We start from the raw sequence: 23,729 nt of genomic DNA on the forward strand, positions 1-23,729 counted from the left end.
AAAGCAATGCACTTGAATCTCACTCAATCTCACTAGGATTAGCAATCAAGCAAGGAGATGAGTGGAGGGAGTGTTCTCTAGCTCAAAGTATGTCTCAAGTAATCAAATGTGCAAGAGCCAACCCTCCAAAGCCGGCCACCAACTATTTATAAGCCCCTCAAAGAAACTAGCCGTTGGCCACTTTCACTGGGCTAAAAGCGGGGGCACCGGACGCTACTAAGTGGTCACCGGACGCTCGACGCCCAGCGTCCGGTGCTCAGGGGAAGGCCACGTGTCCTTCAGGAATTTCGCGTGTCAGATTCTAACGGCTACTTGCGTATCACCGGACGCTCTGCAGGTCCACACCGGACGCGTCCGGTGCACACCGGACTCATGCGCAGAGAGTTCTGCAAACCTGCGGGTCACCAGACGCTAAGCACCGGTAGCGTCCGGTGCTCACCGGACTCATGCGCAGAGAAGGTTGCAAAACCTCCTCACACCGGACGCTAACACCGGACGTTCTCAGAGTGCGTCCGGTGCTCAACCCTTGCAGTGTCAAGCACACCGGACTCTGAGGCCAGCGTCCGGTGCCTCCACACTCAGCGTCCGGTGAGTGTTTCTCAGAGAGAAAACACTCCCGCGACTTCTCCAAAATTCCCACCGGCGCAATGGAAAATATACACTTATTTTTCTCAAAAGGAACCCAAACCCCTCTCAACCCTAGGAACTCCACCTCCTTTGCAAATGTGCTAACACCAACAAGTGTCCACCACCAAGGTGCAAGTGTGTTAGCTTTTCACAAACATTTTCCCAAAGGAGTTAAGTTAGCACTTTACTAGATCCTAATGCATATGCTCAAGATATGGACCTAGTAGCACTTGATTCGAGAGATGACCGTGATTTCCCCTCTTGATAGTCGGTTATCTATCCTAAACCCGGTCAATCACTTCTCTACTCATCTTAGACCGGCAAAAGTAAAACCCTATGTTTATACCTTTGCCTTGATAACATTGCTCCTGTCTATCATCATGATCTCCACATCAAGCTTCATCTCTTTATAGTCATGTGACCACCTTTCCATGCCACCATGCACCTTCATCGCATGTGTTGCTATGCCTAACTCACATCACTTAAACAAAAGGCATTAGCAACTTGGTGTCATTAATAACCAAAACCAAACTTGGGCTTTCAGCCTCAAGCGTTGACGTTCCACAATGGTCATAATGAAATATCCGTCATGCTTGTAGTTTGATGGTCTTTAAGTATCTCTCAACCGTATTTGTGTCTTTAGGTATAGGTGTAGTAGACTTAGCTTGTGTTCACTAAACTAGCTCCTAATAAGCATAACTAGGCACCATGACCCGCTGCAAGTCCGTTACCATAATGTCCACATCCTCTACAATTCGATTGTATACATAGTATCATTCAACAAACTCAACACCTGACCGAGAATAGGAAAAAGTCATGTTGGATCTTTAATTGCCAACAAAAAGGCCGACTCGTGTCGAAACGACTGGCCATTCTACCGAATCTACCTGCTCGTTTAAGCTTACCAGCCGAATCTGTTCGCCATTCAATAATATTTTTCTCTTACAACAAATCAACAAACAGAACTTACTGTTGTGTCTTTTCATCCAAGCAAAAAGGACAAATATAGGAGTATGGGACCACCACCAGCCACATAGCGTCGCCTTGTTCGCTTGAACTTATAATCTACCAGTCATTCAACAATGTTTTCCTCTCACCCCGCAGGCAACCACTTCTGTGCGCCTTGTTCGCTTGAACTTATCAGCCGAATCTATCAGTCATTCAATAATGTTTTTCTCTCACTCGGTAACTACTTGTAACGAGCTTTTTGACACCACGCAGCGGTTATTACCACTTTTTTAGAGCAACAGACGCAGTCACACAGTTTTTTAACAGTCAGAGATCACTAGCGCTGGACGAGGTGCATTTGCTGTGGGTAGTTAGGAAATACAACCCGTCAGGGATTCTATTAAGGCCAGTCTCAATGATCCGTTTCAATGCACTGTTTCCGAAACAAATCTGCTGACAGAGCATCAATGAAACGAACAATGAAACAACCTCCACAATGCATGAGTTTCACCTTGATGTTTCCTAGGCTGGGCAAAGCATTTAATTACTGCAAAATGATTGGATCACATGCAAGATGGTGAAACGATTTAGTCCTCAGTGAGGATTTCATCCTGTTTCACCGCGTGGTAAACAACGCCAGCGGAGTTTCACCATGGTGAAACTACTTCCTTCTCTCTTCTCTTCGTTTCATGCAAAAAATGCAGTTTTGCTGACATGGCGCTCTAATAAATGTACATGACATCCTGGTGAAACACCCAGATGATGGATTTTGGATAATGTCCAAGCGGCAATCCGAAATCCCCGTTCTCCACAGGTACGTCAACGATTACACACATTCGCACTGTCACGTGGGACCAGCAACGGCGGGAGCCACATGTCAGAACATCGCAATTCGCACGCCGTCTGCTGCGTCCCGAGCTCACTCCCAAGAGAAAACGATGTCCACACGGCGAACTGACGCCGTCACGCCGCGAACGATAAAAACGCCGCGAGGCCACCACCGCGAGACGAACGCCAAGGAAGTGCGGAAAATAGGGTCCTTTTTTTTTTCTCTCTTTTCTCGCGAGAGATATTTCGGAAGAGGAAGTGCGTGCGGCGTGCCTTCCTGTTCCTCGCAGCTCATTCGCCGAGGGACAAGCCCCCCCCCCCCCACCCCCCCTCCTGCCTTTCCTCCCCATTTCGTCCCTGCTCGTCGGTAATCGTTTCCAAGCCTTGCGTTTCGTGGGATTTATTGAGGCGAGGGCTTCGATTCGACCCAGGAATCGCCCAAATCCGCTCGTCTTCGACTTCGGTTCATCCCCTGGACCGAAATTTCTAGGGTTTTAGTGTCAATTTTGTTCCCCCTTCGTTACATTTTTTTATTGGAGGTGGATTGGCCCCCCCGTTCTGATGATTGCCTGGGTTCGTTGGATGGCAGGGCACGAGATCCTCTAGAGGTTTGCGCTGTTTGGCGTGAAATTTTGGGCGCGATTTGCTTTGCTCGCATGGGGGATCATGTCGCGGTGGATGTTGGGGAGCTCGTAGCGTCCCGAGTCGGTGAGGCAGCCGGGTTGGTGTCCCGCGGTAAGGAGGAAACGGAGGCGCTGATTGGGATGGTGGAGTGCCGCATTTGCCAGGAGGAGGACCTCGCGAAGAACCTCGAGAGCCCCTGCGCTTGCAGCGGCAGCCTCAAGGTGCGTGCTGCCTTATTTCTCTTCATTCAAACCAGAAACTCTGGGCCCATCCCACGTTGCTTATGCTGTTTGCCTCTGGTTCATTCTATTGTCAACTCACAGATGATAAATTCTTAAATCTAAGTATCTAAAATGCAAGCATCAACAAATCAAAATATCACATTCAGACTTAAACCTGAGTCTTTGTTAGGACATAACGTAGCTGTTGGGTCTCATGCTGGTTTCTAACTAATTTGCTCTGTATAAGTTGTTACTTGAGATGTTCTGGCTATTCAGATACATCTCCATATTAGGTTCCTCTTCACTTTTTGTTATACAGAAACCTGTTTGGTGCTGTGGTTCATGATATTTTCATGAAAAAGTAGTTGCACAAAGTGATGCTATCATGAGTGGATATCCTTTTCCCTTGATATTTTCATGAAAAAGTAGTTGCACAAAGTAGTTGCATGCTTGGTTTAATCGTCGATGTTGCTTAAAGAGTAGGACATCCTTTTCCCTTGTTGTTAGCTACTTTGCAAGCTTAACAAACAAGTCACAGGGGCTTTGGTATCTTGTGTGGGTTGCCTTCAACTGAAGACTTCGGTCATTGTCATTGTTTGCAAGTGGTCTAACTGCTTACCTAAGTTTGTCTTTTACCATCCTATATGCGCAAAGCCATTGCATAGACCCGTTTGCTAATTTTGTTTATACTACATTTGTTTGTACAGTATGCTCACAGGGAATGTGTGCAGCGTTGGTGCAATGAGAAAGGAGATATAACCTGTGAAATCTGCCATGAGGTAAACAATTGTTTCCTTCAGCTACTACTCCAAATGTAGCAAAATGGAAATTATTTCTTGTATATATAAGACTTAAATGATTGATTTTTTCCATTTTGTTTTCTTCGAAAGCTTTTCATTAGGCTAAATTAGTGTCTTGTTTATTTCTGTATTTTAAACAACTTTTTGGATGCACCTAGTCTTAGTGCACTGTATTATTATATTTCCAGCTATTGTTTAAATGTTTAAACATAGTAATTTGTCAAGAGGTACTAGGACCTGCCATATGCAAAAGGGAGGTTCACATCTGAGGATCCTTTTATGAGCAAAAGAGGGTCATGAGCTTGCATCGTAACTCAAGCTATTTTTTTAGCTGAAAAGATTTCGTATCATAAATTTAATAATAATTTCATGAATTTGAATCCTTACAAGTCAAGTTCTCACCAATTACCTTCTCTGCACTTTGTTTGCCTTTGCAGAAATGTTTATGCTTCCTTGCTAATTTGACTGAACTTTGTTGCTGTAAATAGATTATGAATTTTATTCTCTGTTTATCAGTCGTACAAGCCTGGTTACACTGCCCCACCCCAAGTGCATCATGATGAAACAACCATAGAGATAAGGTTTGTTATCTTTACTCATGAAGCTAACTTTTTTCCTTCTATCCTGGTGTTTTTGTGGACTGTATTTCTGTGTGATTATCAAAAAGCTGTCTTTGTGCACCGTAATTTATAAATTTCTGTTTGTTTCTCATTTTTGCATTTTTTAATTTTTTCTCTAGTGGTGGAGATTGGACCATCTCTGGCAACCGTTTGGATTTACATGATCCTAGAATATTGGCAATGGCTGCTGCTCAACACCGTTTACTTGAAGACGAGTATGATGAATATACTACAACAAACAACAATGCTGCTGCGTTTTGCCGCTCTATATTTCTGATTGTGAGTTTTGTGGTTTCTATTGTCGAAATATGTATTATTTTACCTCTATCATGCCAAGACAATGAAAATTGTAGAAAGGTCAAACATCTCCCTTTTCTCCTCAAACAACAATTAAAGCTATTGCTGCTTGTTTAATTCTAAAAGTTGCATCTTAGATTCTTAGATATTTTGGCTTCTTTATATTATTATTATTGCTCAAATATATTTTCCTTTCCTTTTTAGTGTTCCCAGTTTTACTATGTAACATTAAGTGGTATTGAAGTGTCCTTGCTATCTCTGTCCAGTTGATGGCCCTTCTGCTCCTGAGGCATACACTGACCATTACTAACAGTGATGATGAAGATGATGCATCAGCTATTTTCTCGGTTAGTGATTAATACTCTGTATATTTCCTATGGATCTTTTTTTTTGTCAATGTACAGTTAACTGACTATTGATCTTTGACAGCTATTTCTTTTGAGGGCAGCTGGATTTTTGCTGCCATGCTATATTATGGCTTGGGCTATTAGTATCATGCAGCGTCAAAGACAAAGACAGGTCGGTGGCTTGGTGCTCATGGAAATGTTTTTCTCTTTCATGTGTATACTGTCTTGAGTCTTGAGTAAAAAGAATTCCATGATTCATACTATCATGGCATTGAATAAATATCAACAGAGTTAAAATACCCTAAGGACCCCCCCCCCCACCCACACACACATGCACCCCTCAGTTGCACACATCTTTCATTGAACTGGGGAATTGGGATGTTGGGTTGACCATTTTTGTCCTTTCTGATCAAACATGAGATTTCTAAGGCCGTGTTTAGTGTTTAGTTCCTGAAGGGAAAAATTTCGCGACACTGCAACACTTCATTTGTTTGTGGTAATTATTGTCCAACCATGGACTAACTAGGCTCAAAAGATTCGTCTCGAAAATTCCGACCAAACTGTGCAATTAGTTTTTATTTTCATCTATATTTAATACTCTATGCATGCGTCTAAAGATTCGATGTGACGGAGAATCTTAAAAATTTTGGGTTTTGGGATGGAAGTAAACAAGGCCTAAGTCAGAAATTTTAGATCATTGGTTATCTGGTTTAAATTTCAGTAGTTCTGTACCCTATTAAATGCATGGATTGGGCCTACATGGAGTATTTATTCCAAATTGCCGTACCAATTAAGAACGCATGGTTCATGTTGTGTTGTTTATTTTGATACGTCAGGAAGAAGCAATGCTATTGCCAACCGAAGTGGCTATCATTCTGCACCGGAACGGAAGAACGATGCAATTTGCGGTGGCACCACCAGAATCTCCTACCTCACCTCAGCCCGAGCCAATCCAATAGAATACATCAGTGACAGGCTCACGAGTGCATAACAGATGCTTCTCAGCATCTGGGCTTAAAGGTGGAAACTCGAGGACATTGTGCAAAGCCCTGTTGCCTCGGCCACCTCGAATGGCTCCATGTTGCAGCAAAAATGTTGTGCCTTTCTTGGAATTGAGTTAACTTTCCAGCTGAGATTCAATGCTTGTTTGATGGGCTCTCAGCATCTTCTGTACATAAAGAGATTTCAGTAATAAGTGAATATAAATGTTAAATCAACACAAAATTTGATTTTGCACTGTGGCATATACGAGTTGAATAAGATAAGGTTTCGCCCCTTTGACAGTTGACACACGACAACCAATCACATACTGCTGAACAGATTTCTTTAGGCCAGTCTAAGCAAAAAAAGGTTGCTCAATTCATTTGTGAACTGTAAATTCGGAGTGCAAGGGACTACCAACTGCAGAGCTATGGAAAGCATATATGATCTTGTGTTGCAAACTTGCAATGATCTAAGAAGACCTTGTTGCACACTGATGCTGAGGACAGAGAGGGAGAGAGAGCGTGGTAAGCAAGTCTTGCGCGTGTGGGTTAGACGAGAGTATCTTGCAACAACTTCTGCAGTGCAAGGGACAGTTGCAGAAATAGAAAAAAACTGGTCATGGTTGAGATAAAGCATCAGTATATGATTGTCTAATAATCAGGTTGAGATAAAAAGTTGCTCAATTATTAGTTCCGTTCTCATAGACAATCTTCTACTGCATACCTAGAAGTTTAATTACTACCTTTTGTTTTCCAAGGTGCATGGAGTCTGCTAGACGCTTCGAACTCTTTTGATCAGTAAAATTTCAAGAACACGACCAACTGTAAGCGGCATGCCCATTGATCCACCACAATGAGGGCCATAAACTCCTAAGCATCACCATTGATCCACCACAATGAGGGCCATGAACTCCTTTTCATAGGTGGGAATACCTTGGTTTTTGGGTCCAAGAGATTTTACTTATGAAAGCAAATGGGTGTCCCTCCACAATAAGGATAGCTCCCACACTATTCTAGCAAACATCCGTTTCAACGTAGGATTGCTTGGTAAAATTTGGAAATGTCAATTCAGTAGCAGTACTGAGAGAATACTTTAGCACTTGAAAAGGATCTTGGTGATTAGAGGTCTACATAAACGACACAGCTTCTTCAACAAATTGGTGAGAAGTTCACGAATCTGTCCGCCAATCTTCTCCAGAATCGGCCCGTCCGTCCGCTGCTTCAATGATGGAAGAAAAAAAAAGAAAATAGAAGGATTTTAGGGTTCACAATGTAAAATCTCCTATACACATCAAAGCATGTTAAGAAAAAAAAAATACAGGGACCTAGGTGCAAAGTGTTTGTCCTAATAGTTTACTTTTCTTTTATTCTTTAAATCAGCTGAAAATTGATAAATGCGTAGTAATTCATAGAAAAATCTAAAAATTATAAAACAAATTTTGTTCAGCTCCACATATATAGATCCATGCAGTAAACAAAAATATCACAAATTTTAGTATAGTTTTTTGTTAGAGATGCTTGCCTATGCTTTTTAGTGTAAAATTGAAATTGTTGTTATCTTGCTCCAATTATTATGAAAATTTTATGGTAGCCTATTTAATATGATGTTTGATTTGTAGTAAAAGTTTTAGCACCATTTCTGCATATCTCATTGATTTACTAATTTACCTAGATTTATGCTTGCTAAATAGTTTATAATCAATTTAAGTATGTAAAAATAAAAAAACGATGCTCCTACTACATTTGCACGATGTGTTGTTATGTCAACGAACACTTCATAAGCTCATGTGTTCATAATCTACATACATTTAACTGATATATCATATTTTATAGGAATCCTAATCTAAATAAAAAAATAAAGCTAGCAACAAACTTCTCATGTTTTAATATAATACTAAGGTATATTAAGAGGTAATATTAGAGTAAGATAAGGTTTGCCTGATTTCTATTTTTATTATTAAATAAATATATCTCCAAGCTACATATTATTGTAAATATTAACTATCTAATACCATAGATGTCATGGTTATTAATAAAATAAATTATGGACTTTAAATTTTATAAAAAGGATAAATATAAATAGATATGTAACATTATGTCATCACTTTCTATGGCCATTTGATGCTTTTCTCCGTTGCAACGCATGAGCATATTTGCTAATAATGGTAAAATGTTTGATAAATTTTCTATTAAATCCTGCCAAACCAAGGAAACTTCTTAGCTCTTCGACATTAGTAGGAATGGGCTAGGACAACACAACTTCCACCTGAGAAGGATCAATGGCAACACCTTGATCACTTAACACATTGCCCAGTAGACAATTTGATTTTGTGCATACACTTGGACAACTGGACATACCATTGCTCGTTGGCTAGTAAGGACAACACTCGCTGGAAATGTTTTTTTTGTGTGTTCAACATAAGAAGCATCTTAAATCCAGATGCCTAAAGGGACCATGACGTCCAAGAGAGGGGGTTTTGAATTAGGCAATTTTAAAACTACTTCTAAAGCTAATGCCTCTAATTTTAACCTAGTCAAAACCTTATGAAAGAATGTAATCTATCTAGATAAACAACTTAGATTTTGCTAGATGTGTTGCTATCTCTACCACAAAAGAGTTATACATCCTAGATTCCAATTCCATTACTAGCCTAGCAAGCTAAACTAAAGTGCGAAAGCTAAATTGAGATAGAGATGCAAGCTCTCGTTGATGACTCCAGTATTTTTACCAAGGTATCGAGAAGCTCACGCTTCTCCCTACTCCTCGTTGGAGCCCCTCGCAAGGATGTCCTTGCAAGGGCCAAGCTCCTAGTCAGGACTCTATGGATAGCCTTCGGGTCTTCCCTGCGTGCAAGTGGGTCCTTGCCGTCATCACTGTCGAGTTTCTGGCCAAATCGCCGTTTGACTCGTTCCCTTCGTTACAAGGTGAGACCACACCACAAACACGATTGGTGTGGTCTCAGAAGACTACAGACCCCTCTGATGTACAAACATGGTGCACACAAGCACAGAGTAAGCAAGATATATGATGCAAAACTCATTAACACTAGGCTTAAACCTAGAGCAAGCACATTTAGCGATGGTCTAACTAGCTTAAGAACTCCGCAAAGCTCCTACACTAATCACCTAAGCACTATGCAAGTGGAGGGCACTAGAATGGAGCTCCAACTCCTTTGGTATGTTCCTCAAGTTCCTACTCTTCTCAAATGGCCGGTTGCGATATTATTATTTATAGGTCCAAAGTCCAAAACTAGCCGTTGTCAAAAGTTGCAGCGTTCTATGTACACACTGGACATGTCCGGTGGTAGCACCAGACCTCTACATCGGACCTCAAACATTCATACCGTTGGAATTCAACTGTTCCATTTATTTTTTTTGTGAGAACCAGACTTTAGCACTGGACATGTCTAATGGTTCAATGGATGTCACCATTACGTCTGGTATGCACCGGGCTTCAACACAAGACCTCTACACCAGACTTCACACCGAACATGTCCATTGCTCATATTTTAGCGTAACACACTTTCGTATTTTGGGCATAACTTAGCTTTGAACTCTGATTTTGATGATTTTGAACTTTTTTTGGAGAGCTAATAAAAATATCTACAACATTGAACTGATGTCATATCAATTTGGGCAGATCCAAAATCATGACATAATTCCAATTCATCCATCTCTTTGCCTCGACTTCAGTGGTTTCAATTTTGTTTGTGCCTTTGTGTTCTGGCTTCTACTTATTGGTGTCTTAAACTTCTAGCATGTCTTGCAGGTCTCAAATGGATTATAATTTCTTGCTTGAGGTGCTGATCATTCGGGCCTTCTCACTTTGTCTAAGTCCAAGTCTACCTTGCATCCATTTGAACTATACCTTATATAATAGCAAACGGTGTCAGTGAAAGGTCCTTGTTTGGTTTTGGTAATTGAGTGACAACTTAGGTGGACTAATAGTGTTTATGTGAGATACACAGGAGATTAGTCCACAGGTGATGACGTGATGATGGAGGAGCTCATTGCACATGAGACATGACATGGAGTCATGTGACCAAGGTGGAGAAGATCAAGATGAGGGTTGGCTCGATGGACCGGTTGCAAGAGTGAAGGGCAAGTCGGAGGCTTTGAAGCGAGGGACCGCGTGTGACGGTGAAGCTTGAGCAAGACTTGGCGCCGATAGACCGAGGCAACGGTGAAGAGCAAGTGAGGTCAAGATCGATGAACCAATACGGTCACGTGATGATATGAAGTGGATCATATCATTTGTTGATTGGTTGGTGCATGTGTTGCATCAACATTGGAGGAGATGGAATGGAATGCGCAAGGCAAAGGTATAACCTAGGGCATTTTCATTTCACTGGTCATAGATGTGTAGAGAAGTTTATGACCGGATTTAGGATAGATGACCGTACTATCAAGAGGGGCAAACTTGTTTGCATATCGGTCATCTAGTGCCACTTGAGCGATCTAACTTTGCATACGTGTTAGGATCGAGTGGCGTGGCAAGTTTGAGAGGCTAACTCCTTTGAGAAAATGTTTGTGAAAATGCTAACACACTTACACTTTGGTGGTGGACACTTGTGAAAGGTCCTAATATGGCTAGAGGGGGGGTGAATAGCCTATTTAAAAAAATCTACAAACTCACTAGAGCAAGAGGTTAGTTAATAACAAAGCGAAGCTTTTTGCTCTAGCTCTAATGGGGTGTTTGCAAGCCACCTATCCAATAATTTTAGTTGATATAATCACTAGGCACACAAGAGCTATCTCACTACTTACACTAGAAAGCTACCTAAAAGTTTCTATACAAGTAAGTAAGCTACTCTAGTTTGCGGGAATGTAAAAAGAGATAGTTTGATCTTTATACCGCCGCGTAGAGGGGATGAACCAATCAATAATATGAAGTCCAATCACCGAGAGAAATCCAATGAACAATCACAATGGAGACACACAATTTTTCTCCCGAGGTTCACGTGCTTGCAGGCACGCTACGTCCCCGTTGTGTCGACCAACACTTGGTGGTTCGGTGGCTAAGAGGTGTTGCACGAACCTTGTCCTCACTAGGACACCACAAGAACCTACCCACAAGTGAGGTAACTCAATGACACGAGCACTTTACTAGAGTTACCTTTTGGCTTTCCGCCGGGGAAGGTACAAGACCCCTCACAATCACCGGGAGATGGCCACGAACAATCACCAACTCGTGCCAATCCTCCTCCGCTGCTCCAAGCCGTCTAGGTGGCGGCAACCACCAAGAGTAACAAGAAAACTGCAGCTAGAACGATCCCCAAGTGCCACTAGATGCAATCACTCAAGCAAATGCACTTGGAATCACTCCCAATCTCACAAAGATGTTTAATCTATGAAGGAGATGAGTGGGAGGTGTTTGCTTAGGCTCACAAGGATGTCAAGTATGTTAGAATGCCAAGAGAGTGAGCCCCAAGCCGGCCAAACACGTATTTATAGCCCCTCAAACAAATAGAGCCGTTGGCTCTTTCACTGGGCGAAATACGGGGTCGCCGGACGCTCTTAAAGGGGCACCGGACGCTCAACACCAGCGTCCGGTGCTCCAACGTCAGCCGCGTGTCAGAGTCTAACGGTAACCTGCAGAGCACCGGACGCTTGAGCAAGTTAGCATCGGACTCATGCGCAGAGAGCTCCGCAAACTTGTAGGGTCACCGGACGCAAGCCACCGGACGCACCCTCAGCGTCCGGTGCTCACCGGACCCATGCGCAGAGAGGGTCGCAAAATGCCCGCACACCGGACGCTAACCACCGGACGCTCAAGCCAGCGTCTGGTGCCTATCGTCCGGTGCCTTACCCTAGCTGGGCTAGGCACTGTTTGCACCGGACGCTCAGACTCAGCGTCCGGTGCTCCAGAAGCTAGCGTCCGGTGAGTGTTTTCTCAGCGAGAAACACTCCCGCGACTTTTCCAAATTTCTCACCGGCGCAATAGAAAATATGCACTTTATTTTCTCGAAAAGCGTCGACACCACAACGTGTGCCAACACCACAACGTGTGAACCAACAAGTGCACGTGTGTTAGCATTTTCACAATCATTTTCTTCGAAGGAGTTAAGTTAGCTCACTAGGTTCTAAATGCATGCACATGAACAATGACACCTAGTGGCACTTGATAACCGCTTAGCCAAAGAATTCCCCTCTTTATAGTACGGCTATCTATCCTAAATGTGATCACACCCTCTATGGTGTCTTGATCACCAAAACCAAAACCCTAAGCAATACCTTTGCCTTGATCTCCATAGGGTTTTGTTTTTCTCTTTCTTCTTTTCCGAGTTGAGCACTTGATCATCTTGTGATCATCACCTTCATCACCATGATCATCACTTGCTTCATCACTTGGCATGTACCAACCTCATTAAGTCTACACACACTTAGTATAGAGGTTAGTACTAGGGTTTCATCAATTATCCAAAACCAAACTAGGACTTTCAAATTGGTGGTGTTGGCACATTTGCAAAGAAGGTGGAGTTCCTAGGGTTGAGAGGGGTGTGGGTTGATTCAGCGCTTTTGAGAAAATTAAGTGCATATTTTCTATTGCGTCGGTGGGAAATTTGGAGAAGTCGCGGGAGTGTTTCTCGCTGAGAAACACTAACCGGACGCTGGTGTTGGCAGCACCAGACGCTGGTCCAGAGCGTCCGGTGTGGTGTCTGTGGCGCAGGTGTGCAGAGTGCACCGGACGCACCGGAGTGAGTTCGGTGCTCCGCGTTCGGTGTGCGGGCGATTTGGCGATCCTCTCTGCGCATGAGTCCGGTGAGCACCGGACGCTCAAGGTGCGTCCTGTGGCTCGCGTCCGGTGACCCTGCGAGTTTGCGGAGCTCTCTGCGCACGGGTCCGGTGTGCACCGGACGCGTCCGGTGTGACGTAGTAGAGCGTCTGGTGGTGCTGTGCAGGTGCGCGTGCGCAGTAGCCGTTGGCGGCAACGGTCGAGTTCAAACGGCTAGTGACACATGGCTGACGCCTGAGCACCGGACGCTGGGGGTTGAGCGTCCGGTGCCCACGTGTTTTGCCCAGTGAAGGGGCAACGGCTAGTTTAGCCCTTGGGGCTATAAATAGAAGTGGTGGCCGGCCTTGGCCAGTGCTGAGCACCCTTGGGACTTAGTGTCCATGCTTGGAGAGTGCTAGGAAAGCCTCTAACTCACTTGTGCTTGCAAGAGTGCGAATCAATAGCGAGTGAGTGATTCTAGTGTCTTGCATTGAGAGATTGCATCGAGTTGCACTAGGTGTTCGTGTTGCAAGCCGGTGGTGCTTGTTACTCTTGGAGGTTGCCACCTCTTAGACGGCTTGGTGGCTTGTGACTCCGTCGAAGCACGCAAGGAGATTGTGCGGTGCTCCGAAGAAGAGATTGTGAGGGGTACGGTGCTCACCCCGCGGGGATCGCGAAGAGCAACTCTAGTTGAGCGAGACGTGAAGAGCGACAAGTGGTCCGGCCGGGTCAAGTGCTAGAGCTTGTGGTAAGCACTCCACGTGGGAGAGTGTGACCTGCGGGTCACCACTAGCAAGAGGACCGGCGGTAACCTTGGAGCTTGTCTCAACGGGGACGTAGCTTGGTGGCAACCAAGTGAACCTCAGGAGAAAATCATCGTGTCAACATTGTTCTTCCCGTTGGTTTGCAAGTCCCTAACACAAGCTTGTTCTTACATTCATATACTTGTGCTTGTGTAGTTGCTCTTGTAATTAGTTAGCTTGTGTAGCTTGCTAGTTACCTTCTTTCCTGTGTAGCTACAAGTAGTTTCTCTTGCGTGACTAATTTGGTTTGTGTAACCTTGTTAGTCATATTGCTTAGTTTGTGTAGCTAAGTAATTTGCGTTCTCTAATTTGGCATTGGTTGCCTTGTTATTGAGCTTGCTAGTGAGCTTAGGCTTGGTGCGCTTTGCCTCACTAGTTTGTGTAGGAGCTCCCCCGGTTTGCAAAGTACTAGTTGCATAGGTTTGTGTGACCTTGCTCCTAGAATTGATTAGGTGAGCTCTTGCTAAGGTAGCACCTTGCTTGCTTGTTTAGGATCTTTTCAAGGTGCTAGAGAACTTAGATAGAGGGGTGTAGTCTTGACTAGACCGATAGTTTTATTTCCGCATTTGTTTCGGTTAGCCGGCGTGTTAAAGTTTTAGAAAGGACTATTCACCCCCCTCTAGTCCGCCATCTCGACCCTTCAGTTAGTCCAAATGGTCATGCTAATCACTGAACAACAAAATCCAAACTAAATGGGCCATGAGGTGCCTGATGACAACACGATCAAAGCAAGCTAATAATAGATACAAAAATTAAAATGCACACGTCTTGCTAGGATGCAATGCAAGAGCAAGATCATATGATGCTAAAATATACCACTTTGGAAAGACCCTTGTATACTTATCTTGCCCTTGACGTTGTATAAATGTCCCCTTATGTGACATTATGGATTTAAGCCTCCCCTAACTCCATAATCTACTTCCTCACTTGAATACTTCATTTTTTCTGAATTTGTGATTGGTATTTATAATTGGTTGGGCTTGCGTTAGTCCTTCAAATTCCCCCCCCCCTTTGGAATCGAACATCATAAGGGAAGATATTACTAGCACAAGGGATGGCCAAATATTGTGATCCTTATGCGTGAAATGGAATTGATCACAAACCTTGACTTTCACATTACATAGACTAAGTTCCCCCTAAGCGTATGCATACATATGGTGGATGGCAAAGCACATGCATAACCAACAATTTAAGCACAAAGGGAGTTTAATCTATATGATGTATGTTGAAAGCATATAAAAAGTACCAATTGAAATGACATCGGTTTAGCAATTGGACTTCGAATTCATACCAACTGATATTCATACCACAAAGGATATGAAATACCACTTATAAGATATCAACCATGCTTAGCTCCGAGGACTCTATTTTCCTTTTAATGAGAATACTACACACATTATAAGCTTGAAAAAGGTGTTAGTCTCAAAGATGCAAATTTACAGAGTGACCACTCCTAAACGTGTGCATACAAGTGAGGAATAGTAATAGGAGACATGCACTTAGACTTTTAAGGTCAAAATACCACTTGAAAGATTATAATGTCACATGAAGGTGAACATCACTTATAGGTGATATTTAGGGAAAAGTATTTACAATTTGGACTTTGGCACATACAAATTGAATTCATAGCTGCCAGTTATCTCCTCCTTAATTTTCCTCAGTTTCTCCCTGGTGTGTGAACTCCAGCGTGACACGTGTTATAACTAGAAATATATTCTGGGAAATTCCAAACCCAAGCGTATCAACACAAACCAATTATTTTTTTTACTGAAACACAAACCAATTATATTGCAACTAAACTCTGAATCTTCTAGTCTTCCGCTATGAATCTACTTGATCCAGTCAGAAATTTGGCATACTTAACATTGTCAACAACAACAACAACAAAAATTTGGATTTTGCTACGGTACTCCCTATGAGCTGTTCATTTATTTAGATGAACGGTTACAACCACCTATTTACCTTCTATGAGGTATGAGGTAATAGGTAGAGTATATATTTGTTTAATTTTTCATTTTGTAAAATAAGATAAATAAGAAAAGTTTTAGGTACAATTTTTCTTCTAGATTTGATTGATACATGCGTGATCTGGTGGATATGGTAATTTTTTTATTTTTGTAACTTTAGACTTTTTTATCACGATATAATTTTGCATGTAATCTAATACACTTAAATTTGTGCTAGGGCTGAATTATTTTGCATGTTGTATGTGATTACTAGTCATATGTGGTAGGGCTGATTTATTTTTATTTTTCTACCTTATTTAACCATTCAAAAAAAATCAAGGACTCAGGTTTGTTTTTGAAATGTTCCCTCCCAGTCACTTCTCCACAACTAAAATAGCTAGAATAGCGCTTCAGGAGAAGCTTACATGTAATTGGGTCGATGAACCCCCTAGGTTTCTACTAGGAGCTTTGATGAACGATGTAACTGTCTTGCAAAATCAGTAAAGTGCGCCAAATGGCTTCCTCAAAAAAAAAATATATATGTAGAGGAATTGTCCACCTGACTAATGGCTTGCTCGCCTGCCGGGCTACATCGCGTGCGCGCCTGCCCTCACGAAATCCCACCTCCAATCAGGCTTCCTGTCCCTCGTGAGACCTCTCTTCCCGAACTCGCGCTTGCGCTCGCCCTTGCCCTTGCCCTCGCCACTGTGCTGCGCGCCCAGCCGCCGCGCTACCGCCTTCTCTTCCTCCCCATCGCACCCACGCTGCGCTCAGTCACGTTGTCACGCCCACGGGCTCGCCCGCACCACCGCCTCCTCGCGCTCGCCTATGTCGCCGCCTCCTAGTAAGTAAGTAATTAAATGGAGTTCTATAGCATTGTCCAGAAAATTAGAGAATCGTACATGCACGGGAGTTTAGTGAAGACAACGATACTTATAAGATTCTCCATTACACTCAAACATATGCTCTGCACTAAAGAAAAAAATGGCCAAATATGTATATTTTTTTCTAAGAGAAGTTCACATAAAGACCTTGATTAATAATGTAGCAATAATAATTAGATTAGAGGGTTATATTTGGCCCAACCCCCCCCATCTGACCGAGGGACAAGGGCTCGGGTCAATTTCGTGTCGCTCTTTCTTGTTTCTCACTGCCAGCTTGCCCGGCTGGCTGGCCCATTATTTGTTCCCTTCGCGGCTCCTGTATTTCTCGCCCGTTACTCCTCGCCCAGCCACACGGCAGAGCCATATGCCATACTCAGCTCCTCGTCTCCTCCCTCCCTTGTACTCGATCTCCTCTTCCTGCTCCTTTCTCTATCTGTGTCCAGACCTGAAGATCGAACGAAGCCCGAGAAGACCGAGGTAAGCTACTCATTCTCTCTCCCATGGCAGTAGCAAGTTCATTTGTGTGCGTCTCTCTCTCTCTCTCTCTCTCTCTCTCTTTCTCTGCGCAGCAAGTTCGCTCACCTCGATCAATCCATGCTCAGAGCATTTCTAGCTTCTTTCTTCTTGATTTGGTGACAACCTTTACCAAGCTCTTCAATTATGTTTTCTAGAGTGGATCAACTGATCAAGCTAAGCTCTGGTGACGACTTCTGGCAAGCTCCAAAATTTATCCACTTCCATTTCCTTTTTATTTCACAAACCACTTTAATAGGATTTCTTTCCCTACAAACTACTACTCCCGTCTCACTAAAAATGTCATTTTTTACTTTTAGACTTCTTGCTTGACTGTTTGTCTTATTCAAATTTTTTATATAAATATTATTTATTTTGCTATGAATTATTTTATTTTTAGAGATACTTTAATAATAATAATTTACTTATTTTATTATTTACATAAAAAATTTGAATAAGAAGCAAATAAGAAGTCTACAGGTGAAAAAACGATACCGGAGGGAGTAGTCTTGTTCTAAGAGCAACAGCACACAGACAAATAGCAGTACTTGGGATTAATCGCCTGCAAAATTCCCGGGGTAAAAGGTCAGAATTGCCGCCTACGCCTTTGAAGACTGCAAAGGCAATGGCAGGACTAGACTGGCACGGGGGCGCCTGGTCCGGCACGGCGCTGCTGTTGCTACAAGCTGCCGCCGCAAATAAGCATTGGACACATGCCAATGGTTTTGGTTTTTGACAAGGTCATGGTCATGCACACAGGGGAGGGCCGGCAACTTCCTTTCACTTTCAGCCAATATAACCGTAACTCTCCCCAGACTATGTGCTCTGAATTTTCAGCTGAATGATGATAGAAAAATGATTCATTGATTTTGACAATTTGTACTTTCTATTCGACTTTAGCCTGTTCGCTTGAGCTTATCTACCGAATCTACCAGTCATTCAGCAGTATTTTTCTATCACAATAAATCAGCGAACAATACTTTCAACAATGACTTTCTGCCAAATGAACATGCTTACATGTTCTCTGCGAAGTCATCGCCTCATAATATATTAGTAGAATTCTATTACAGCATGCAGACATGTATTCAAACTGGATAGGATATGCATATTTGACTAACGTCTATTGCACTGGCAGGTGCGTCCGGCCAGGACTTTGACCAGGGGCGAAGAGAAAAAGACCAGAGAGGGCTGCTAAATTTCCATCCAAGCCGGCGCCGGGTATGTGCTGACATTGTGACAACTGCGGCACCAGGGAAAAGGCGATCAAAACATGTGGATGACAAAGAAGCTTGCCATCACGGTTCTGCTCATGCTTACTTCTCTGCTGACAGCACGGTATTTGATAGAGCACAGTGCGAATTCGGGGATATCTCGGTATCAAATCCTCCATCTGGTTCACCTGGACTGGTTCAAGAGCCCAGCGGATGCACGAGAAACCACCACTCTGGAAGTAGCAGTAGTAACAACAGCAGATGCTCCTCCAGCTTCAAACAGCTCGGATTCCAGAAACTCCTCCCCTGAAGTGTTTCAGTGGCTATACACATGGAACCAGATGAAGCAGTTAGCCAACATCACCAACGGCCTTCCTCATGCGAGCGAGGCGATCAGCGATGGGAGAACTGCATGGGAAAACTTGACAGCATCAGTTCAGAATGCAAGCTCTCAGCACAGAGAGAAAGAGAGACTCTGCCCGTACTCAATTCGCAGAATGGATGCTTCCAAGTCGGAGAATGGCATCTTTACCATTGATGTACCCTGTGGGCTGATTGTAGGTTCTTCAATAACTCTTATAGGAACTCCTGGAGTACTCTCTGGTAACTTCTGGATTGATCTTGTTGGGACGGCACTTCCAGGGGAATCTGAAAAGCCTATTGCACTGCATTACAATGTCCGTCTGAATGGCGACAAGGTTACTAAAGATCCAGTGATAGTGCAGAATACCTTCACCGCAAACAATGGCTGGGGGGTTGAGGATCGCTGTCCCAGCACTAACTATAGCAATGCAACTGAAGGTACTTCAATGTTACTTCTCTCTTGCAAATAAGTTACTACTGTGCCTTGCACACTATATTTATCTGACGCCTTCTACAGTGGAAGATCTAGAGAGATGTAATGCCATGGTGGGCACAGAAGAGGACATAAATAACTCAAAACATCATACAGCTGCCAAACATGGAGAGCCAAGCAAGTATTTTCCATTTAAACAGGGATACCTTGCTATTGCAACACTGCGTGTAGGATCGGAGGGTATCCATATGACAGTTGATGGGAAACATGTCACTTCATTTGCATATAGGGCGGTAAACTTCTTCCACATCACCAAATGGATCATTAAATAGATCTGATATGAGACCAATCCTAACGAACTGGTGTTTCTCTTATTAGGGTTTGGAACCATGGTATGTAACTGAAGTAGGAATTTCTGGTGATTTCAAACTTGTAAGTGCGATTGTAAGCGGCTTGCCCACATCAGAAGACTTGGAGAACTCTAATATTGAAGCGTTGAAGTCACCACCTATTCCAGACGACAAAGATGTAGACCTTCTGATTGGCATCTTTTCAACAGCAAACAACTTCAAGCGTAGGATGGCAATTCGAAGGACATGGATGCAATATGACGCTGTGCGCCAAGGAGCAGTAGCAGTCCGATTTTTCGTTGGCCTGGTAAAACACTAAAAGCATTAAGTAATGCAACATAGTAAACTAACAAGAGTTATCTTTCAGACTAAATGTTATTTAATTTTGTTTTATAAAGCATACAAACCTAATGGTAAATGAGGAACTCTGGAATGAGGCACAAACGTATGGTGACATCCAGGTGTTGCCTTTTGTTGATTACTACAGCCTGATAACATGGAAGACACTAGCAATATGCATTTATGGGGTAAACACTACCATCACTAAGCTATACTTCTCCAGTTTCTGCTTCTTATGTTTCTCTGTGCTTAACTGCGATTTGTTTGACCAGACCAGTTCACTATCAGCCAAGTATCTGATGAAAACAGATGATGATGCTTTTGTCCGTGTAGATGAGATCCAATCCACAGTAAAACAGCTTAATGTCAGCCATGGGCTACTTTATGGTCGCATAAATTCTGATTCCAGTCCCCACAGAAATCCTGAAAGCAAATGGTACATAAGCGAAGAGGTAAATTCTTCACATAAAAGGGTTTACTACAATCAAAATCTAAAACTTCAGTCTCCTAACTTTAATGGTAAAAGGGAAAAAAACAATTATTGCAATGCTTTTTTATCTGAATTTCATAAGAATATAGTAGCCAACAGACATCTATGCAGGTTAATTTACAACATATTGCTAACATAACAGAAACTCAAGCAGTCAAATACACGTTATTTATAATATCATCATCAATAAATGTAAATGCCAACATTTCTGATATGTAGTTTATAATATCTCCAGGAATGGCCTGAAGAGAAATACCCACCATGGGCTCATGGACCAGGATATGTAGTTTCACAAGACATTGCAAGGGCAATCAACAATTGGTATAAAGCAAGTCGCTTAAAGGTATGTATATTCAAGTGGGAACATAATCTATGACTTGTACATACGAAATGGAAAATCACCTTCTAAGATCCCTCAAGCTACACAACAAGGTATCTGAAGGCATGCTTGCTCGCACAGAAAAAAATGAACTGCTCTATACCTCATGTGAAAGACCCAAGCTATAATGAACTGCTCTATGCCCTAGCAAACAAAAGCTATACCTCATGTGAAATACCGAAGCTATAAGCCCGTAAACAAGTAACTCAAAGTAATCCTGTTCAGAAAGAAAATAGAAACTACGATATCCATGAAAAGCCATAGACAAGCTTAGTTATGTGCACAAACTGTCCACATTTTCACTTTTCTGTTTCCCTAAATGTTCTGAATGAATATCACAGCACGTGTCCTGTGTCCAACTTGTAGTCTTGTAAACTCATATAAGGTGACTTCAGTTCTATTAATAGTTAGCTTGTCATCTGATGTGTTTTACTCCTGCTTCCAGAAGATGGTAATCAGATCAGAAGAGCTAAATTAAATGCTCCAAATGGTTTTTTGCAGATGTTCAAACTAGAGGATGTAGCAATGGGCATATGGGTAAATGATATGAAGAAAGATGGATTACCAGTCAAATATGAAACAGACAAGAGAATTAACATTGACGGATGCAATGATGGGTACGTTGTTGCTCACTACCAAGAACCAAGACATCTGCTATGCATGTGGGAGAAGCTCCTAACGACACAACAAGCAGAATGCTGCAGTACTAAGTAATGGATAAGGAACTTCAATGCTTAGATGTTGGCCCGGTTTATGTATCAGGCCACTCGCTAACTTTGCGATAACAACAAAGAAGCCTTTAACATCAATTTTTTTTTCTGGTGCGCAGCACTAATGTAATTAAACTCAATGAATTACACAGATAAAGTTAGTTCACCTCATCCCAGCTTATCTATATTTCCAGAGAATGTTTTTTAAGAGATACTAAAAGTCAGGAGAAATTTAATATTTTGTTGCATCTAACATTATGGGGATACAAGCACTCCAGGTGTATAAACTACTTGCAGTCTGAGAGCACATTTTAGCATCTACAATGATAGCATAGAAGTCCTCTGAAGCTAAACATCAACCATAACAACTGAGAACCTTAGGTCCCTAGCCACAAGGGAACATGGATTATAGCTATAATCAAGTATTCCAGATTTAAAATTTGCCAACTGCATGGTGCCAAAATAAAACCATGCAGCAATTGCATTTACAGTAGAAGATATGGTGAAAAAAATTGTCATAATAAAAAGTAGTGTGCATTGTTTTTGCATTGATCTTTACTTGAGAGAGCTTTGCAATGTTCTTGCTTTTCTCTTCTTGTGCACTCCACCCTTAACCTTTGGGGCTTGGAAATAAGACTGGTAACTTAAGCTTCTTTTGTTCTACCTAAATAGAAAGGCAGATATCCTGCCATTTTTCTTCCAAAAAGAAGCAGGAAAAACAAGTTGTTTGTATTCATTCTTAAATTCATGTCCATAAGGAAAATTTCACAGAAAGAAAAGAAGCAAAATGCTATTGCTAAACTCCTCTGGCTGATTACCACGCACCTATGTTTAGGGAGATCCACAGCTTCTCATCATCGTCCTTCGTTCTCCAACAACTAAGCCTCAGGCCCTTCTTACTCCACGACGTAGGAAACATAACTTGGAGTTCAATGGAACCTTTAGCTGTACATCAACTTTAACCTACCATCGCTGCTTATATGATATAAGTGAGTATCCATTCAGAGATTCAATCAGGCTTCTCCAGGTGAACTCCATGTATCTCAGCATTACAAGGCTGAGCTTTGAAATGGCATGTGAAACAATACATTCCAAATTGTTGCCGGTTCCATTTGGTCACGTGGTAGCCTGGTAGGATAATCTTGCTTGACTGAACCGAAATTCAAATGACTGCCATTTCATAATCAATGCTGTAAAAAAGCATATGGTGCATCTGAATGCCAGATCACAGCCTTGCCTTAGTGTCTGACAGCGTCACATTGACCAGCCGCTCCCTGAAATCGTCATCGTTGCTTGTTAGCATGTCCTTGAGTGGCATCTCGATGCCCCTTTGTCTCAACGCCTCGTGCCTCGGTTTGATCCTCCCCTCCAAACTGAATGCAAAGTAGTGCGGGAACTCGGCTAGCTCCGCGGCAGGGTCTCTCCGCATGCGCTCGGCGAGGAACTGGAGCTTAGGAGTGAGGTTGGTCTCGATCCCGTAGGAGAGGATGGCGGGCGCGCGCCTGAGAACCGCGCAGACGGCAGAGTCGGGGAGCCCCGTGGCGTCACGCAGGTATAGGAGCTTGGGGAGGAGGGTGCGCTCAACGGAGAACGCCAGGAGCAGCGCCGCGGCGAGAGGTAGCGGCTCCCGGCGGAGCATTACGCGGCGGCGGAGGAAGAGCAGCGCGGGGCGGAGCGTGTCGGGAACGGATGCGGCCAGGAGGCGTGGGGACCGGACCACCGCGGAGCGGAGGAGCGGCGGCGGGAGCGGCGCGTCGGCGGAGAGGAAGCGGAGCGGCTCCTCGGGCGGGGAGGTGAGGAGGGATGGGAAGGCGGAGAAGACGCGCGTGGCGTCGCGGGCTGTGAGGCCGTGGGAGGTGAGGAGGCGGAGGGAGTCGCGGAGGAGCGGCAGCGGCGCCGAGCGGAGCACGGGGTTTATGGCGAGGAGCGGGAACGGGTCGAGGTGGAGCTCAGAAGAGAGGAAACGGATCTTACGGCGAAACTCCACGCCGGCGCCACCGGCGCCGGTGGCGATGGGTGGAAGTGGGGCGACAGGTGGGAGGCGTGCGCGGCCGAGCATAGCCATGGCGGATTTGGCTTGGGGCTTTGTGGGGAGGGAGGCCGACGGCAGCGGTGTGTGACCGTTATCCATTGTGCCTGCTGCGTTGTTCCGCTGCGATGAACGGATACTGGTTGCGTGCTATAGAAATTTTTACGTATTTTTGCAAGGAAGAAATTTTTAGGTTGAAGTCTTTTTTTTTTCGCCATCAAAACATTGTTCTAGTTTGATTTTGAAATTGAACTAAAAAAAATCAAAAG

The 23,729-nt window shown here is 43.3% G+C and overlaps 3 protein-coding genes across 14 annotated transcripts; 2 read left to right on the forward strand and 1 right to left on the reverse strand.

Annotated features, from left to right (window-relative positions):
* LOC110435038 lies at positions 2,583–6,556 on the forward strand. 4 transcript variants are annotated; one of them, XM_021460332.1, is made up of 8 exons: positions 2,583–2,894; positions 2,993–3,248; positions 3,956–4,027; positions 4,565–4,629; positions 4,788–4,947; positions 5,232–5,312; positions 5,395–5,484; positions 6,149–6,556. In XM_021460332.1, exons 2-8 carry the CDS (start codon positions 3,060–3,062, stop codon positions 6,269–6,271), a joined length of 780 nt encoding a protein of 259 aa, XP_021316007.1. In that variant the 5' UTR covers positions 2,583–2,894; positions 2,993–3,059; the 3' UTR covers positions 6,272–6,556. The 4 variants fall into 4 exon arrangements, with proteins under 4 accessions (XP_021316007.1, XP_021316008.1, XP_021316006.1 ...); XM_021460333.1 differs by having other exon boundaries at positions 2,583–2,706; XM_021460334.1 differs by having other exon boundaries at positions 2,720–2,866.
* Positions 17,693–21,718, forward strand: LOC8070548 (beta-1,3-galactosyltransferase GALT1). Its single transcript, XM_021460308.1, has 7 exons — positions 17,693–19,168; positions 19,248–19,456; positions 19,542–19,820; positions 19,912–20,040; positions 20,125–20,304; positions 20,578–20,685; positions 21,223–21,718. Exons 1-7 carry the CDS (start codon positions 18,427–18,429, stop codon positions 21,433–21,435), a joined length of 1,860 nt encoding a protein of 619 aa, XP_021315983.1. The 5' UTR covers positions 17,693–18,426; the 3' UTR covers positions 21,436–21,718.
* On the reverse strand, positions 18,353–23,566 carry LOC8070549 (transcription termination factor MTEF1, chloroplastic). 9 transcript variants are annotated; one of them, XM_021460317.1, is made up of 5 exons: positions 22,257–23,566; positions 19,921–20,275; positions 19,098–19,817; positions 18,900–19,024; positions 18,353–18,775 (listed from the first exon to the last, which is right to left on the reverse strand). In XM_021460317.1, the coding sequence occupies exon 1, from the start codon at positions 23,560–23,562 to the stop codon at positions 22,657–22,659; it is 906 nt and encodes a 301-aa protein (XP_021315992.1). In that variant the 5' UTR covers positions 23,563–23,566; the 3' UTR covers positions 18,353–18,775; positions 18,900–19,024; positions 19,098–19,817; positions 19,921–20,275; positions 22,257–22,656. The 9 variants fall into 9 exon arrangements, with proteins under 9 accessions (XP_021315992.1, XP_021315991.1, XP_021315988.1 ...); XM_021460316.1 differs by having other exon boundaries at positions 18,353–19,255; positions 19,370–19,817; XM_021460313.1 differs by having other exon boundaries at positions 18,353–19,015.

The sequence above is a fragment of the Sorghum bicolor genome, chromosome 4 (genome assembly GCF_000003195.3).
Source record: "Sorghum bicolor cultivar BTx623 chromosome 4, Sorghum_bicolor_NCBIv3, whole genome shotgun sequence".
Lineage (NCBI taxonomy): Eukaryota > Viridiplantae > Streptophyta > Magnoliopsida > Poales > Poaceae > Sorghum > Sorghum bicolor.